Source organism: Podarcis raffonei, chromosome 10 (assembly GCF_027172205.1).
Source record: "Podarcis raffonei isolate rPodRaf1 chromosome 10, rPodRaf1.pri, whole genome shotgun sequence".
Lineage (NCBI taxonomy): Eukaryota > Metazoa > Chordata > Lepidosauria > Squamata > Lacertidae > Podarcis > Podarcis raffonei.
Genome location: NC_070611.1, coordinates 67866286 through 67885417, shown reverse-complemented (window position 1 = coordinate 67885417; position 19132 = coordinate 67866286). Strand labels below are relative to the sequence as shown.

Below are 19132 nucleotides of genomic sequence, written 5' to 3'. Positions count from 1 at the left end.
CTTAGATAATTTTATTGATCCATCAGCAGAATATCTTTATCGCAGGGTGGTCTTCATCACCTACTCGCTGACCACAAGCTGCTTTACTTTTGTGCTTTAACCATTGTCTGTCCCTAAAACAAGTTCAAGCCAGTTTCTTATCTGATAAAGACAGGTATTAATAAGGATTTGTTTTAAGTTTTTCATGTATGCTAAAACTCAGTCTAAGTTTTTTAAAAAAATTGTTTAATCGCATCAGTTAACAAACATGGATACATATGCTATAATGTTATTGTTTTAGTTAAATAAATTGTTTAAATTTAAATTGTTATTGTTATTTTTCTCCTTCCAATAAAGTATAGCAGAAAAGTTGTCCAAATATAAACAGTTAACTTATTAAACTTCACAATAATTTCATAATTTGTTTATATACCTGGTGTTAGCCGCCCTGAGCCCAGTCTTGGCTGGGGAGGGCGGGGTATAAATAAATTATTATTATTATTATTATTATTATTATTATTATTATTATTATTATTATTATCTGTGTATTTCTAACAGTATAACCAAATCAGTAATTTTTGATATAACTGTAAAAACTACTCTGAAAATCTATTATTCCCAAAATTGAAACCTTCATCCGGTTGTCAATATACCAGCAAGAATGAGTCTTTCTGTAAAAATAAATAAAATGATTTAAATCAAGTCTTACTGACGAATAATTTAAATCCTGATTTAAATCAACTTGATTTAAATAAAATCCACCCTGATTAAAGCCTTGGGCAGAAACGAAGGTGGGAGTTTTGAGTGCGTTCTGGAGTGTTCACGTGGGTTTTTATTTTATTTTACCCGTATTTTTCGCTCTATAACACGCACCAGACCATAACACGCACATAGTTTTTAGAGGAGGAAAACAAGAAAAATAAATTCTAAACGAAATAGTGGATATATGATTTTTGTGGTTCATGCTGTGGCCACAGACATGTGATCTGACAGTGAGTTTGGAGTAGCCCAATGCAAAAATCCTGAGGATCCATGTGGATCCATGCTTTGTAACCACGGAGGAGGGAAGGAAGGGGAACCATGGATCCTCTGCTCACGACTGCAGCAGATCCCCCCCCCCCGCCACCCGCAGGCATTCGCTCCATAACACGCACAGACATTTCCCCTTACTTTCTAGGAGGAAAAAAGTGAGTGTTATGGTGCAAAAAATACGGTATTTATGTATTTACCTATACCCCACTTTCCCCCCTCAATGGGACTCAAGGCAGATTTCAGATAAAAATAAGAACTGCTAAAAAACAGTTGTATTTTTTTATTACAGCTACCTGATGAATTTCATCCTGGACGCCACTTTGGGGATGCTGTTAATTTGGTTCGGCGTTAAAATGGTGTCCTGGGTTGTGGAGGGTTGGAAATGCATGCATCTTGTCTTCGGGGAGTATGGTAAGTCGAGACCAATCTACTTCAGATGGTTGGCGGTTCGAATCTGCACAATGGGGTGAGCTCCCGTTGCTCAGTCCCAGCTCCTGCCAACTTAGCAGTTTGAAAGCACGCCAGTGCAAGTAGATAAATAGGTACCATTGTGGCGAGAAGGTAAACAGCGTTTCCATGCGATTTGCTTACCAGCACAGTGTCCCATTGCACCAGAAGCAGTTTAGTCATGCTGGCCACATGACCCGGAAAGCTGCCTGTGGACAAACGCTGGCTCCCTCAGCCTGAAAGCGAGATGAGCGCCACAACCCCAGAGTCGCCTTTGACTGGACTTAACCGTCCAGGGAGCCTTTACCTTTACCTTGACCTTGGGCTATTCACACTTCTCTGAAGTCTCTCAGCCGTACTCACCTCACAGAGTGTTTGTTGTGGGGGAGGAAGGGAAAGGAGATTGTTAGCCACTTTGAGACTCCTTAGGGTAGTGATAAAGCAAGATATCAAATCCAAACTCCTCCTCCTCCTTTTCTTCTTCTTCTTCACCTTTACTTGTTTTTACCCAACAACAAGGGACAGGTGCACAAGTGAAGTTGTCACCCTGCCCAGAATTATGTGGCAAGATTCAGAGAAGCCGCTTTCATAGAATCGTTGAGTTGGAAGGGGTACCATGAGGATCATCTAGTCCAACCCCCTGCGAAAGACACACCCTTAAAATTACAAAACACTGCTTAATTTTGGTCTGTTCTGAAATTGTCTTTTTTTTGTGGCAGCTAGTTCTTACAGTTCCACTGGGTGGCAGCAGTTCCTACCAAATGCGAAATCTGACTTCATGGACAGCTCTTAAACCTCACTTTGCCTGATGTGAGATAAATTGTCAGTCCTGATACTTAAAGAGCAGCCCGCCCACCCCCCCTCACCCCCCAGTTTAATTTTCGTTTTATAACATATATACCACAGGGAGAGCAATTATAACAGGCAAAAATTAAAAGATCAAAACAACACCACAAAACAGGCATGCAGAATGAGTACAATTGCGCAGGGGTTAAAGTAAAAGTCCAAGTAAAAACTATCAGCGTTATCATGTTGTAAGTTAGTTGGATGTTAGTAGGGGAGCTGGCACTGGTCTTATTGGCTAAATGGGACAGGCCAGGAAATAGCTTATCTCCTGAGTTAATGCCAATAAAACTCAGAGATGTGAGGAGTTAGAAGTCAATTGTTTATTGCAAAGCAATAGGTTACAGTCGGATCCTTCCGCAAAACTGCAACCCCGCCCAGAGGTCCAGGCAGTGGTATTTAAAAAATTTCAAACACAGCATTTCAATTTCCACCAATCATATACATCATTACCTCATTTCATGTTTAATACGCATGCGCAATAAGCACTGGCAATTTTTGCTGATTCAGTTCTGATTCTCACCGTGTTCTGTTACATTGTGTTAGTGTTCATGTTGGGAACCTGTGCTACGTGTAGCCATTTGCACCATGTAGCAACTTATGTTCTAGCTTTGAGCTGTGTCTTTGTGATTCACATATTAGCTGTATTTCTGCCCCAATTTGGGGAGGAGGCAACTTGCAAAATCATCAGTGTCATAAAGCAACAGGTTACCATAACTTCTCTATTAGAAGTGCATTCAATGATTTGCAGGCGTACACATTATCACATTTATTGTGGCCCTGTGGGCCACTGCCCCAGTCAGATTATAAAGTATCATTGAGATTTCCCAGGCTTGTGAGAAGAGTTGTCTTGAAAATGGTGGCTCTGTTGTATGTGTCGTAAAAACAAACAAACCCAAATCATAAAAAGTGTCTGGAGGTTCTGTTGTTGTTGTTTAGTCGTTTAGTCGCGTCCGACTCTTCGTGACCCCCTGAACCAGAGCACGGCAGGCACTCCTGTCTTCCACTGCCTCCCGCAGTTTGGTCAAACTCATGCTGGTAGCTTCGAGAACACTGTCCAACCGTCTCGTCCTCTGTCGTCCCCTTCTCCTTGTGCCCTCCATCTTTCCCAGCATCAGGGTCTTTTCCAGGGAGTCTTCTCTTCTCATGAGGTGGCCAAAGTACTGGAGCCTCAGCTTCACGATCTGTCCTTCCAGTGAGCACTCAGGGCTGATTTCCTTAAGAATGGATAGGTTTGATCTTCTTGCAGTCCATGGCACTCTCAAGAGTCTCCTCCAGCACCATAATTCAAAATCTGAAGGTTCTAGTTCTTGCCAAAACCATCCTTGCCGAAATATCACATGGCAGTGAACTCAAAACATTTCCATTTTCTACCATTGCCCTGCATTGCCTTCCCCTCTGTTCTACATGAAACATCAACTATCATTCGCCTCAGGCAACTTAGCAAAAGCATCTCTTTCTGCCCAGGCTTTCCCTGATTTGTGGCATTCTTTCTGAATTCCTGTTTTTTTTATCTGTGCTACGGCCGGGCGATATAGCAATATATCATCTGAAACCAGTTTGAAGGCCATATAGTGATATCGGTTTCGTAATTTTTGACCTGACAATATGTCGCGAATCATGACATGTGTTTGTGTGCTGTGCAAAAATCACAATGTGGGAAAAACCGTGAAGCCATCCAACCAAGGCCAGATTTAGGTTTTATGAGGCCCTAAGCTACTGAAGGTATTGCTGTCCTTTGTCAACAACAAATTGCCACTGTTTTTTGTGCTGAATATATGCTATCTGGTAATTTGTGGACCTAATAGGGACGCGGGTGGCGCTGTGGGTTAAACCACAGAGCCTAGGACTTGCCGATCAGAAGGTCGGCGGTTCGAATCCCCGCAACGGGGTGAGCTCCCGTTGCTCTGTCCCAGCTCCTGCTCACCTAGCAGTTCGAAAGCACGTCAAAGTGCAAGTAGATAAATAGGTACCACTCTGGTGGGAAGGTAAACGGCGTTTCCCTGTGCTGCTCTGGTTTGCCAGAAGCAGCTTAATCATGCTGGCCACATGACCCGGAAGCTGTACGCCGGCTCCCTCGGCCAAGAAAGCGAGATGAGCGCCGCAACCCCAGAGTCGGTCACAACTGGAACTAATGGTCAGGGGTCCCTTTACCTTTAATAGGTATCTAAAGCCATTTGCACATGTTGCCGTGCAGCCAGTCCATGCAGAATGTAGGCACCCTATATATAGAAATGAACAAACCAGTAATATTTTAGGGAGCAGGCTAGCAGGCGAGGCCCATTACTTACGTCATAGGAGCCTACACAACACAAAACACTGTTGCTGTATGTAGGTTTTATTTTATTTGTTTTTTATCTTATATTTTGGAAATGTACATCCAAGTGTTTTTTTCCTTTAAATTTTTTTGGGGCCCCCAAGAGAGCGGGGCCCTGAGCTATAGCTTGTGTATCTTATACGTAAATCCAGCACAGCACCCAATGGTTCTACATTGCTCCATCCTTATTTCAGACATCGCGTTACATCAGCATATCGCGATGTTTCGTTGTTGACATATTGCAATGTTGAAAGCCAGATACTGCCCAGCCCTAATCAGTGTTTATAATACTGCTTTTACTGTTTATGCTGTACAGTGATACCTCGGGTTAAGTACTTAATTCGTTCCGGAGGTCCGTACTTAACCTGAAACTGTTCTTAACCGGAAGCACCACTTTAGCCTATGGGGCCTCCTGCTGATGCCATGCCGCCGGAGCACGATTTCTGTTCTTATCCTGAAGCAAAGTTCTTAACCCAAAGCACTATTTCTGGGTTAGCGGAGTATGTAACCTGAAGCATATGTAACCTCAAGTGTATGTTACCCGAGGTACCACTGTACCTTGGTTTTTATAACACTGCTTTTATGCTCTGTTTTTGTATACATAGGTGGTTTAAAAAGATCAAGCAGTTTTGAAATGCTTTTTTAAAAAAGTGTGCACTAAAAACAAAATTAATCCAAGCACCTAGCCCCTAAGATTGCAAAGACAGGGTGGGCTTGTTGAAAACGTGTGAAGACTGCGCCTGGTTAAAATCTCAGGAACTAGAAGATGAAGCTGAGAGCAAAACATTGGCTAGGACAAATAAGGGTTTCCGATCCCTCTTGAAACTTAAAAATATTTAGTTATTTGCCTCCTTTTCCAGGCAAAGCCAGTACAGCTGCCTGGGGTGGGGGTGGGAGGGAGGGAGCTATAGTTTAGAGGGCGCCCGGTTGACTTAAGACTGTTCAAGCATCTTCCGTGATCAGGTTTGTGTGTGGGCTGTGGGAAACATGAGTCTTTTGTTTCGGTTGCTGGATTTTGAACCAAAGGCCTGTGTGTGTGTGTGTGTGTGTGTGTGTGTGTGTGTGTGTGTTTTGATTCTGGCCTGTTGTCATGGCGGCGTTCAAACATTTCCATCACAATTCCTATTCCCCCAAGAGCAGCCAAAACGAGTTCTTAACCATTTTTGTTTGGTTTCAAAAAGAAATCATTCTTCCTTCCCATCTTCTGCTCTCCCCACCCCTACCCTCCATGGAGATTTTTGAAGCGTGAGCAATCAAGATAGGGAAACACCTGCCTCCTTTTAAAAACCCAGCGTTGCGAATTTGCTGGCAGGCAAACCTGTTTGCAGACCTTCGGAGGCTGATGGGGACACATATCTCTGTGTGGGACCATTAAAAGGTTTTTTTCCAGGCAAGGCAGGGCCTCCTTGGTGGTGGTTTTCTGCTTGTTGAATGTCCTCCCTGGTGAGGTGCATGTCCTCCCCCCCCCCCTTATTAACATTGAGGAGAAATTAAAAATATTCCTGCTCACCCTGATATTGGGTTGCTAAACGGTGCTGTGTGTTGTTCAGCTGAGTTTTACTTCGATGCTGAAGATTATAGAATTGTTGAGTCCCAAGGGACCCCGTGGGTCATCTAGTCCAACCCCCTGAAATGCAGGAATCTTTCACCCAACGTAGGGTTCGAACCCACAACCCTGAAATTAAGAGTCTTATGCTCTTTGGTCCCAGGCTCAACCCCCAGTCATCTGAACCCCACTCCCTCCCCATCTCGGCACCTAGCCAACTTCACAGGGCTGTTGTGGAATTCAATTGGAAGAGAGAAACATGTACGCTGCCAAGATCTCTCAGGGCGGGGTGTCACAGCCCAGTTCATGGGCGATTGAAGTCCGGGCTGGGGACGTCGGGACAGGGGTCAAGATGACGGGGTGGGAGCAGGAACGGGGGTCCAGAAGCCAGGAGTCAGGAAGCCAAGAGTCCGAGGGTCAGAGAGCCAGGAGTCATGAAGTCAAGGGTCCGAGGATCAAGAAGCAAGGAGTCACGAAGTCAAGGGTCCGAAGATTGAGAAGCAAGGAGTCACGAAGTCAGGGGTCTGAGGATCAAGGAACAAGGAGTCACGAAGTCAGGGGTCTGAGGATCAAGGAACAAGGAGTCACGAAGTCAGAGGTCTGAGGATCAAGAAGCAAGGAGTCACGAAGTCAAGGGTCCGAGGATCAAGAAGCAAGGAGTCACAAAGTCAGGGGTCTGAGGATCAAGAAGCAAGGAGTCAGGAAGTCAGGGGTCCGAGGATCAAGAAGGAAGAAGTCACAAAGTCAGGGGTCTGAGGATCAAGAAGCAAGGAGTCAGGAAGTCAGGGGTCTGAGGATCAAGAAGCAAGGAGTCACGAAGTCAGGGGTCTGAGGATCAAGAAGCAAGGAGTCAGGAAGTCAGGGGTCCGAGGATCAAGAAGGAAGAAGTCACAAAGTCAGGGGTCCGAGGATCAAGAAGCAAGGAGTCACGAAGTCAGGGGTCTGAGGATCAAGAAGCAAGGAGTCACGAAGTCAGGGGTCTGAGGATCAAGAAGCAAGGAGTCACGAAGTCAGGGGTCCGAGGATCAAGAAGCAAGGAGTCACGAAGTCAGGGGTCTGAGGATCAAGAAGCAAGGAGTCATGAAGTCAGGGGTCTGAGGATCAAGAAGCAAGGAGTCACGAAGTCAGGGGTCTGAGGATCAAGAAGCAAGGAGTCACGAAGTCAAGGGTCCGAGGATCAAGAAGCAAGGAGTCAGGAAGTCAAGGGTCCAAGGATCAAGAAGCAAGGAGTCAGGAAGTCAAGGGTCGGAGGATCAAGAAGCAAGGAGTCACAAAGTCAGGGGTCTGAGGATCAAGAAGCAAGGAGTCAGGAAGTCAGGGGTCCGAGGATCAAGAAGGAAGAAGTCACAAAGTCAGGGGTCTGAGGATCAAGAAGCAAGGAGTCAGGAAGTCAGGGGTCCGAGGATCAAGAAGCAAGGAGTCAGGAAGTCAGGGGTCTGAGGATCAAGAAGCAAGGAGTCAGGAAGTCAAGGGTCCGAGGATCAAGAAGCAAGGAGTCACAAAGTCAGGGGTCTGAGGATCAAGAAGCAAGGAGTCACAAAGTCAGGGGTCTGAGGATCAAGAAGCAAGGAGTCACAAAGTCAGGGGTCCGAGGATCAAGAAGCAAGGAGTCACAAAGTCAGGGGTCCGAGGATCAAGAAGCAAGGAGTCACAAAGTCAGGGGTCCGAGGATCAAGAAGCAAGGAGTCACGAAGTCAAGGGTCCGAGGATCAAGAAGCAAGGAGTCACGAAGTCAAGGGTCCGAGGATCAAGAAGCAAGGAGTCACAAAGTCAGGGGTCTGAGGATCAAGAAGCAAGGAGTCACAAAGTCAGGGGTCCGAGGATCAAGAAGCAAGGAGTCACAAAGTCAGGGGTCCGAGGATCAAGAAGGAAGGAGTCACGAAGTCAGGGGTCCGAGGATCAAGAAGCAAGGAGTCACGAAGTCAGGGGTCCGAGGATCAAGAAGGAAGGAGTCACAAAGTCAGGGGTCCGAGGATCAAGAAGGAAGGAGTCACAAAGTCAGGGGTCCGAGGATCAAGAAGCAAGGAGTCACGAAGTCAGGGGTCCGAGGATCAAGCAGCAGGGAGTCAAACACAGCAAGGCAGGAAGCGTGTTGCTGTGGCAAAAAGCCGAAGGGAAATGCTGACCTTATATCCCTTCCCAGCTCTTGCCACCAGGTGCTGTGAGTTACCAATCGGCCTCATCTGTGCCTCTTCAGAACAAACTTAGGAAGGCCCCAGTCCTGCAAAGTCCTATTGGTCACAGGGCCTGGCTCCAGCACACACACCTGACACTAAGGGTGGGGGGAGAGAAAGGTGAGATCTAAGCATATTAAAAAATATAAAAATTACTTGGATTGAACTATCTGAACCATGGCAAACTAAGGCCTGGGGGCCGGATCTGGCCCAATCGCCTTCTCAATCTGGCCCGCGGACGGTCCGGGAATCAGTGTGTTTTTACATGAGTAGAATGTGTCCTTTTATTTAAAATGTCTCTCTGGGTTATTTGTGGGGCATAGGAATTCATTCATTTATTTTTTTCAAAATATAGTCTGGCCCCCCACATGGTCTGAGGGACGGTGGACCGGCCCCCTGCTGAAAAAGTTTGCTGACCCTTAATCTGGACTGTTGTCTTGATTTCAAGTGCTTCTGGGGAAAACCAGCGACCATCTGTCATGGACGCTTTAGCTGTGATACCTGCATTGCTGCGGGTTGGACTAGATGACCCTCGGGTACCTTCAGACTCTATGCTTCTGTGAAGCGCTCTCTGTCCAGCTAAAGCATCTTGGGCAAATGGCCTGCCTGTTCAGTTCTGTTGCCTGTACCGCGTGACGCAAGGGCATCATTCATCTTCAATGCACGGCCTCCTTTGCCAAGATGTCAAGCAGATCTCTCCCCCTTTAAATGCAAGTGACCTTTCAATATTGGCTTTTGTGCTTTGTGCAGAGGAGTAACTGTTCTCTGGGCTTTTTTCCAGCCTTTGCTGTCTTTAATAGCTGCTCGTGCGTCTTCCGATTTGTACGTGAGTTTGCACAGTTTCACACAAAGACTCAGTAAATCAGGCAGGCTAATGTCTCAGGGCTGCTGCCTGCTCAGGGCCTTGGAATCGCGGCGGATTAAAAATAATCCCAGGGTGCAGCTCATAGCAAAAGCAGCAACACTCCCTTACAAGGCAGTCAAATTCCACCATCTCCTGGGAAGAGCGTGTGCACCCTGGAGGGGAAGTTTTGGTGCTAGAGGGCAGTGGATAAACGAGCTAGGAAAGACGGAAGCTGATATCTGGGAGCTGTCTTTGCTGCAGACAGTGATGGCAATGGGTGCTCAATGGGACTGGTGCTGTGGAGGGTAGGAAGACCACCAGCAGGGGGCGCCAGAGGCAGTGACATACAGAGTCATCTGCCGGAATGGACCATAGCTCGGTGGTAGAGCATCTGCTTTGCATGCGCAAGGTCCTGGGTTCAAGTCCTAGCACTTTCAGTTTGGGCTAGGAATTGCACCTGTGTGAAGAGTTGCCCCGCTTCCAGTCAGTGAAGACCAGGGGTCAGCAAACTTACTGCGCCTCGGGACGGTGTCTCCAGCTCCAATCGCACGGCAGGCCGGAGGGTGGGGGAGCGCATGCCCATACGCATGCGCACACACTATTTCCGGCGCACTTCCAGGTCGGAGGTGTCGGGATCTCTGCTCGGCCAAGCTGGTAAAGCTCATCTTTCTCTGAGTCCTTCGGAATCGCCTCCCGACTAATAATTAACGACCTGAGCCTTTGATAAGGCCTCAGGCACGTTTCCCCATTCAGCAGAGATTTATGGCTATATGGCTATGCTTTATTTCTTACTACGCAGACAGCAAAGAAATATACATCCTCTCTCTTCGAAAGCAGAGAGCAACCGAACAAAGGAAACAGGAAACCAGTAACGTCACATCCGTCTCTAGTCTCCCGTGAGACTTCGAATAGTCTCGACTGTCTCTGGAATGTAAACAGAGCCTTGTGACTCTAAGCAGCTGCTCAGTGGCAAACAGAAACTAACAGGAGGAGCACCGGAAATAGCTTGTGTGCATGTGCACGGGCCTCCTCCGACCCGGATGTGCACCGGAAATAACGCTTGCACATGCACAAATAACGTTTGCGCATGTGCACAAGCTATTTCTGGTGCTCATCCGACCTGGAAGTGGGTAGCCACGCAGCGTAGCACTGGTAAGAGTGGGCGGCGGCAGCAGTCGGCGGGGGACGCCGTGGGCCGAATAAACGAGTCTCTTGGGCCTTATCCAGCCCGCGGACCTTAGTTTGGGGACCCCTGGTGAAGACGATATTGAGCTAGATGTGGTCGGACTTGATATAAGGCCATTTCCTGTGTTAAAACCCTCCTGACTGGTCCTAAGTAAGACGACAGGCAGGTGGGAGCTGGCTGAGAGCAGTCTAAGGCTGGTGGGGCGCAGTGCCCAGTTTGCCCTAATGAGTCATCTGTCACTGGTTGCCCTGACCCAGCAGGCTCCTCCTTTGTCATTACCTATTGAATTGTAGAGTCTGAAGGGACCCCGAGGGTCATCTAATCCAACCCCCTGCAATGCAGGGGAATCTCAGCTTAAGCATCTGTGACAGATGGCCGTCCAACCTCTGCTTAGGATGGAGAGCCCACAGCCTCCCAAAGGATACCGTTTCACTGTGTTGTATTTTGCATAAACACACCTTTATTTTTATTTTTTTTATAAATGTTTTTATTAGCTTTTTCAACATAACAACATATCAAAACGTATCATATTCATTATTTCCCCCCCTTTCCCCTCAGACCCTCCTTCCCCTCCCCAAAAGACTTCCCTCAGCTCCTCTCTCTGATTTCTCAGCACATATCATTCTTCATATTATAAAATTATACAAGTTCTTATATTATCTGTAACATTATCATGTTATCAATCAATAAATTTGTGTATGCTTATTCAAAACCTGCCAAGGAGTCCAGTTCATTTTGTTCTTTTTACATAGTTTGTGAAAAGTTCCCATTCTTCTTTAAAGTCACAGTTGTTCTTGTCTCACAGTTTGTATGTCAGTTTAGCCAATTCTGCGTAGTTCGCCAATTTCCCTTGCCACTGTTCTTTGGTCGGGGTTTCCTCATTCTTCCATCCTTGTGCTATCAAGACTCTTGCCGCTGTTGTTGCATACATAAATAAATTCTTTGTTTTCCTTGGCAGGTCTTGTCCTACAATCCCTAACAAAAATGCTTCTGGTTTTTAAAGAAATGTCATTTTAAACATTTTCTTCAACTCATTATAGATCATTTCCCAGTTTTTTTAAACTGCATAAACACACCTTTAACGGCTCAAAAAGTGTTTTGCTCATGTTGTCCCAGAGATCTTAAAAAATTTAAAAAATTCGGCTCTGTAATTTGGAATTTATGTGATGTGGTTTGATTTGATGTGATTGGCCGGTTAATAAAAAATTATTTTAAAAAAACAACAGAGATCTTCCACTTGTTGCCATTTCAGTAAAAGTTGTGCCAAGGTTTAGTGCGGACATGGCCATTGGTAGTGGAGCGTCCTGCCTCTTCTCTGCCCGGCCCCTTGGCACTGAACAACAGGGATGAACTAGGAAGATGGTCCAGTGACTTCCCCATCATTTCTCTTACAGATGCCATTGGATTTCGCTTCTCCAAAGTCTAAAAGCAGCAGCAGCCCTTGTTTCTTAGGCAGGCCTGCGTGCTAAACAAACCCTTTTCCTGCCTTTCCTCTGTCTCATCCCCCTTTCCACTTGATGCATGTGCAGCCTTTGGGGAGAGATGATATTTTGGGGGCTGGCTCAGACTCTTGACTTTGAAAAACATGCGGTTTCGTCTCAGCTTCTTTTTCAGTCTCTGCCAGAAACGGTCTGCTTCCTCGCAGCATAACTCAAGGAATGGGATGGGCTGCATTTTTACATGGGCCAGCCATTCCAGTTTCAAGCAGCGCTCAGTGCATAATAATAATAATAATAATAATAATAATAATAATAATAGCGTAAGATATCTATAGAATACAGACAGAATACAGTGCAGAAGAAACTACGGAGCAGTTTGCTGATTGACCTGGCTAAAACTCATATGGTTTGCTGTCTAGGGGCCGATAACTCTGTTCGGCTTTCTCAAGATTTTCCAAATTTGTCATTGCTAATGCATGCCTTTGTTCCTGAGTGGGGGGGCTTGGGCAAGTGAATCTTGAGCGAAGCCCCCAACAGGCCCTTGGCTGCATTTTTACTGGCAGGTCAAAATGTTTTCAGTTACTAATTTCCAGAGGGGAAGCTGTGATCGCCTGCTACAGCAGGAGCAGATAAATAATAATGCAGTAACCTTATGGCAGGGACGTGGGTGGTGCTGTGGGTTAAACCACAGAGCTTAAGACTTGCCGATCAGAAGGTCGGCGGTTCGAATCCCCGCGACGGGGTGAGCTCCCGTTGCTCGGTCCCTGCTCCTGCCAACCTAGCAATTCGAAAGCATATCAAAGTGCTAGTAGATAAATAGGTACCACTCCAGCGGGAAGGTAAACGGCGTTTCTGTGTGCTGCTCTGGTTTGCCAGAAGCGGCTTAGTCATGCTGGCCACATGACCCGGAAGCTGTACGCCGGCTCCCTTGGCCAATAAAACGAGATGAGCGCCGCAACCCGAGTCGGTCACGACTGGACCTAATGGTCAGGAGTTCCTTTACCTTTTAACCTTGTGGTGCCTTAAAGGCAGCAAGTTCATTGGGGGCAGCAGTTCCTAAACTGTGGCCTGTGAGCATCATCCAGGTTTTCCGCAGTGTGTCTGGAAAAATAAAATTAAAAATCATTCATCATTTAGCACAGCACATTACAGTTGCTACAGTGAGCGGAAGAATTATGAAGGGGTCTGCCAAGACCCTCAGCAATTTTCAAGTGGTCCACGGGGGAACCTTAGTATCAGGGTATGTGCTCTGAAGAGCTCGGCAGTGGTACCTCTGGTTACGTACTTAATTCGTTCCAGAGGTCCGTTCTTAACCTGAAACTGTTCTTAACCTGAAGCACCACTTTAGTTAATGGGGCCTCCTGCTGCCGCCTCACCGCCGGAGCACGATTTCTGTTCTTATCCTGAAGCAAAGTTCTTAACCCGAGGTAATATTTCTGGGTTAGCGGAGTCTGTAACCTGAAGCATATGTCACCTGAAGTGTCTGTAATCCAAGGTACCACTGTAGTTTCCTTACACTTGTGGCATAACAAACTGGTTGGTCATTTAAGGTGAATTTTAGTTGCTCCATCAGCTTGGATAACAAAACAGTTATCAATAGCAATTTTTCTTGCAGGTCTTACCACTTTCTGCTTTCGTTGCTGTGTCTGTTTTAAGGTACATGGGTTGGTTGGGTTTTTAAGCTTTTTGTGCATGCTCCTTTTTAGGCATTGCATTTGGAAAAGGAGCCAAGAAAAGGTGCAAGTGAATCATAACTTGTGGGCGGTTTTTGCCTATTTAGTGTGCATTGCTGTGACATATTTCTGTTTTTGTAAATAGACACTTTGACTATTGGCACTGACCAGGGATGTTTTGTAGAATGTGCTGCGATTCCTTAGGACTGTCAGAAGCACTTATAAGCTCAGAACGTAATTCAGCTTCCTGAGGATGTCAGCTTTCATTCTTTCCACATATAATACAGACATACAGGAAACGGGTTTCTAGCCCTTATGTTTATGAAGAGCTGGATGAAAGAATATTGGCTCTACAAACGCAGACGCAAATAAAAAACAGAAATACAGACTGGAAAAGTACACAACCAAACAATTCAAAAAAAGAAAAATAACCCACCTAAGATTTAAAAGAAAGATGGGGGGGGGCAAGGGAATGCATATTTATTCCAAAATATCTGTGGTAAAAAGCTCTTTCTGTCTGTCTGTCTTGACCAGGGGTCAGCAAACCTTTTCAGCAGGGGGCCAGTCCACTGTCCCTCAGACCTCATGGTGGGCCGGACTATATTTTGAAGGGGGAAAATGAATGAATTCCTATGCCCCTCAAATAACCCAGAGATGCATTTTAAATAAAAGCACACATTCTACTCATGTAAAAACACGCTGATTCCTGGACCGTCCGTGGGCCGGATTGAGAAGGCAATTGGGCCGGATCTGGCCCCCGAGCCTTAGTTTGCCTACCCATGGTCTTGACGTATTTCGTCCTAAAATGCAGTGGTTTTTTAAATGTATTTTGGTCCTTTAAAAAATAAATAAAAACAAGTATTTTGCAAAATGTGCAGAATCCAAAGGGTACCATATTTTTCGCTCTATAAGACGCACCAGACCACAAGACGCACCTAATTTTTGGAGGAGGAAAGCAAGAAAAAAATACTTCTGAATCTCAGAAGCCGGAACAGCAAGAGCGATCGCTGCGCAGTGAAAGCAGTAATTCCTCTTGTTGTTCTGGCTTCTGGGATAGCTGCGCAAGCCTGCATTCACTCCATAAGATGCACACACATTTCCCCTTACTTTTTAGGAGGGAAAAAGTGAGTCTTATAGAGCAAAAAATACGGAAATTTGTTCCGGCCCAGGTATCATTAGTCCAGGAGGTCATAATTAGGTCAATGTGCAGCCCAGACAGAATTCTTCATCCCTAGCCAAACACCTCCAGTCCTGTGGGATTTTCAATTTCCTTGGAATAACACCCCCCCCCACTGGCACATCACACAAACAGTTTGGGGGTCCGCCCTAGATTCCCAAACACCGTACCCTGCACTGGGAAGGGAGGACAGCAGGACTGGTATTGGAGAAACACAAGCCCAGAGCTCCCTCAGGCATGCAAACTAATTCCCCCGATTTCTTCTGGACCTTGGCCTATAAATTCTCCCATAAACACTTCATTTGCAACCCTCTTCTTTTTCGCAAGAAAATATTTTGCAGATGTCTTCGTTCCTCTAAATCTTCATTACCCCCCCTTCTCTTCCAGTGTTCAGATCTTTTGGGACATCTGTTCTTTGCGCTGATGCCGCAGTGAATAACTGACCGTTTTGAGGGGTGCAAAACTTGTTTTATGTGGTTGCAAGCAGAGAGAGAACTTGGTTGTATCTGCAGTGCTTTTCCCATCCCAGTTGGCAGTAGCAGGTGGGCAGCTATGCTGGTTTTTTAAAAATTTACACAGCACATCATTTGCACCCGAGCTTGAGGTTGCATCTGGAAATGTTTAGTGGCGTTGGAACAGCTGCGAGATGTTTAAAGGCCCCTGTAGTTTTGTTGTGGGTTTGTCTGTCTTTCTTTTTTTCCTGTTAGCTAACCTTTTCTTCTTCAAGGGTCACTGCGCACTGGCAGGGAGTAGATTATGAGCTCTAGAGAAGCAGGGTTCAAGTGCAGAAAGGAAACAATCCATTTGTTCTCTCGCCCGGCCATGGAAGACAAAGGGGGTTTTTTTTGCCCAAGACCCTGACCTTTTGAACCTCTGTCTGTGTTTTGTGCAATGCCTGAATGATGTTAATGTCACTACATCATTCAGCGGCAGGGAACGTTTTTTCAGCCTGAGGGCCACATTAACCTTCTGGGCAATGTTCTGAGGGCCACTCGCTGATAATGGTTGAGGCCAATTTCCAATTGGAAATCACAAGAAGTTCCTACCATTGCGGAGTCGAAAATGACAGACTATGCCGAACTAGCCAAACTGACCGGAAGGATTCGGAACCATGACGACCAGAGATTCCAGGACAATTGGAGTAAATATATTGAGTATTTAAAGGACAGCTGCAAAAACTTAAAAACACTAGCAGGATTGAAGTAACTCCTACAATGTAAAATAGATAAGATGTGGTGATAAAATATGTGAAAAGAACGTGATGGGGGATATCAACTGAAGGGAGGGAGGTCACAGGTCGGCAGAGCAAAAAGGTTTATATACAGTATTGATGAATGTATGTAAAGAAAGAATATGTGAAGAAAACAATAAAAAATTATTGGGGGGGGGGAGATAATGGGCGGGGCCAGATACAATAACAATAATATTATTTGAACCCCATCCATCTGACCGGGTTGCCCCAGCCACTCTGGGCAGCTTCCATCACACATAAAACATAATAAAACCTCAAACATTAAGAACTTCCCTATACAGTGGTACCTCGGGTTAAGTACTTAATTCTTTCCAGAGGTCCGTTCTTAACCTGAAACTGTTCTTAACCTAACCTGAAGCACCACTTTAGCTAATGGGGCCTCCTGCTGCTGCCGCGCCGCCGGAGCCCAATTTCTGTTCTCATCCTGAAGCAAAGTTCTTAACCCGAGGTACTATTTCTGGGTTAGCGGAGTCTGTAACCTGAAGCGTCTGTAACCCGAGGTACCACTGTACAGGGCTGCCTTCAGATGTCTTCTAAGGGTTATATAGTTATGACATCTGACGGAGGGGCGTTCCACAGAGAGGGTGCCACTACCGAGAAGGCCCTCAGCCTGGTTCCCTGTAGCTTCACTTCTCTCAGCAAGGGAACCGCCAGATGGTCCTCAAAGCTGGACCTCAGTGTCTGGGCTGGATGATGGAGGTGGAGACGGTCCTTCAGGTAGACAGGGCAGAAGCCATTAACGGCTTTAAAGGTCAGCACCAACACTTTGAATTGTGCTCTGAAACATACAAGGGCAGTGTCTTCTTTCTCTCGCAGAGCAAAATAGGGCGCAAGGCTTCTCGCGCAAAACCCGGCACCCACTTGAACCCAAGTCTCCGCAGCGCTGTTCTCCACACCACTGCACTGACTCTCCAGAATTTGCTCTTTGTGCAAAGGGTTGACGTCAGTGAGCCGCTGGGTTGCTTCTAAATCTTACGTAACTTTTGGAAATGTAGCAACCGTCTTTTTATCCCCGCAAGAGAACATCTGGATTTTCTTTTGAACGAGGTTGAACGCTTTTCTTCATAACACAATCATTTCAGAATGCCTGAATAAATTCTCATTTCTTGCTGCTTACAATGTTCTTCTTGCTCATCCTGCCTACATAATTCAGGATGGCTGGTTAAAGGTAAAGGTAAAGGTAAAGGTACCCCTGCCCGTACGGGCCAGTCTTGACAGACTCTGGGGTTGTGCGCCCATCTCACTCAAGAGGCCAGGGGCCAGCGCTGTCCGTAGACACTTCCGGGTCACGTGGCCAGCGTGACAAAGCTGCATCTGGCGAGCCAGCGCAGCACACGGAACGCCGTTTACCTTCCCGCCAGTAAGCGGTCCCTATTTATCTACTTGCACCTGGGGGTGCTTTCGAACTGCTAGGTTGGCAGGCGCTGGGACCGAGCAGCGGGAGCGCACCCCGCCACGGGGATTCGAACCGCCGACCTTTCGATCGGCAAGCCCTAGGCGCTGAGGCTTTTACCCACAGCGCCACCCGCCGGCAAACCCTCACAGCTTCTGGTGTTTCAGATCCTCAAGATATGAGACTCTCCAAGTGCCCAGAATCTCCCTAAGATTTTCATGGCGTCCTTCCCACTTCCTCATTCACCATCTCTACGGGTGCTGAAAAGTGCCCTCTGCCTTTTAGCTCTTTACTCTCCTACTTTCAAGGCTTGCTGGGTTCTGGGAGAGGGAGGTGGTCTGGAATGCTTTCTAAAGACACTGCGTCCATCAGCTGTCACCCCACTGGTGTGTCCTCTTCCTCCTTCTCCTCCTCCTCCCCCCATTATTTCCCAGCTTTCCCCCTCATCTGCCTCTGAACTGTGACCTCCCTCAAACCCCTGTTATAATTCTGAACTGTTGTCTTCTTCTCTGGAAGGTTCAGGCTGGGGGGTGGCGGTCTGTACCATTCCTCCTCTGCCCTGTCCCTGACACTTACTAGTCCTTCTCCTCCCCACTTTATTCTCACAACAGCCCTGTGAGGTAGGTTAGACTGAGAGTAAGTGTCTGGGCCCAAGTGCACCCAGTGGACCGAGTGGGGATTTGAACCCTGGTCTACCAGGTCCTAAGGGACGTGGTTGGTGCTGTGGGCTAAACCACAGAGCCTAGGACAGAAGGTCGGTGGTTCGAATCCCCGTGATGGGGTGAGTTCCTGTTGCTCGGTCCCTGCTCCTGCCAACCTAGCAGTTTGAAAGCACGTCAAAGTGCAAGTAGATAAATAGGTACCACTCCGGCGGGAAGGTAAACGGTGTTTCCGTGTGCTGCTCTGGTTCGCCAGAAGTGGCTTAGTCACATGGCCACATGACCCGGAAGCTGTACGCCAGCTCCCTCAGCCAATAAAGCGAGATGAGCGCCGCAACCCCAGAGTCGTCCACGACTGGACCTAATGGTCAGGGGTCCTTTTATCTTTATCTACCAGGTCCTAGTCCAAGACTCTAACCACTGTACCACAACGGCTCTCTGTTGTCTTGCAGATATGCACCAGTGTAAAGGAAAAGCGGCTGGTGGTTGTTGAGTGCTATTGGGTGATTGGCTTCCTAGTCAGCTTTGCTGATTCTTTTATAGGCCCACGGACTTGGGGTTCACCTCCATCGTTTTGTTTTCTTCCAGGTGACCCTCCGCAAGCAGCTGCTTGGATTGGACAATGCATCCTCTACCTGTTGATTATGGTCTTTGAGAAGACGACAGTTGGCCTTGTCTTGCTCATCCCTGGCTGGACGAAGGTAAGAAAGGTGTATGTTAACGATTCCTTAAGAGGAGGCAGAAAGGGCTTGGGAGGGGACAGGGAGGGGAACAAGCCGTCCCAAAGCTTTCCCACAAAGAATCCTGGGAACTATCGTTGGATAAGGGAGCTGCAGTGTTCTGAGCGGTGAAACAAACAATCCCTCTTTCTAGGGAACTCTGGGTATTGTAGGTCTGTGAGGGGACGAGGGGCGTCTCCAAACAACTCTCAGCACCCTTCTTAAACTACAATTCCCAGGATTCCCAGCCCTGACTGCTTAAAGTGGTATGATACTGTTTTGAATGCATAGTGCAGATGGGACCTTAGTCTAGAGCATGGGTAGGTAAACTAAGGCCTGGGAGCTGGATCCGGCCCAATCACCTTCTCAGTCCGGCCCACGGACGGTCTGGGAATCAGTGCGTTTTTACATGAGTAGAATGTGTCCTTTTATTTAAAATGTATTTCTGGGTT

The 19132-nt window shown here is 46.8% G+C and overlaps 1 protein-coding gene across 1 annotated transcript in view; it reads left to right on the top strand.

Moving 5' to 3' along the window:
• Positions 1–19132, top strand: part of LOC128422759 (store-operated calcium entry regulator STIMATE-like) — a 42880-nt gene that overhangs the window by 12125 nt on the left and 11623 nt on the right. The window contains exons 4-5 of the mRNA XM_053407197.1: positions 1301–1422; positions 18550–18662. Of these exons, the coding sequence (XP_053263172.1) occupies positions 1301–1422; positions 18550–18662 (235 nt within the window). The remainder of the gene's footprint in view (positions 1–1300; positions 1423–18549; positions 18663–19132) is intronic.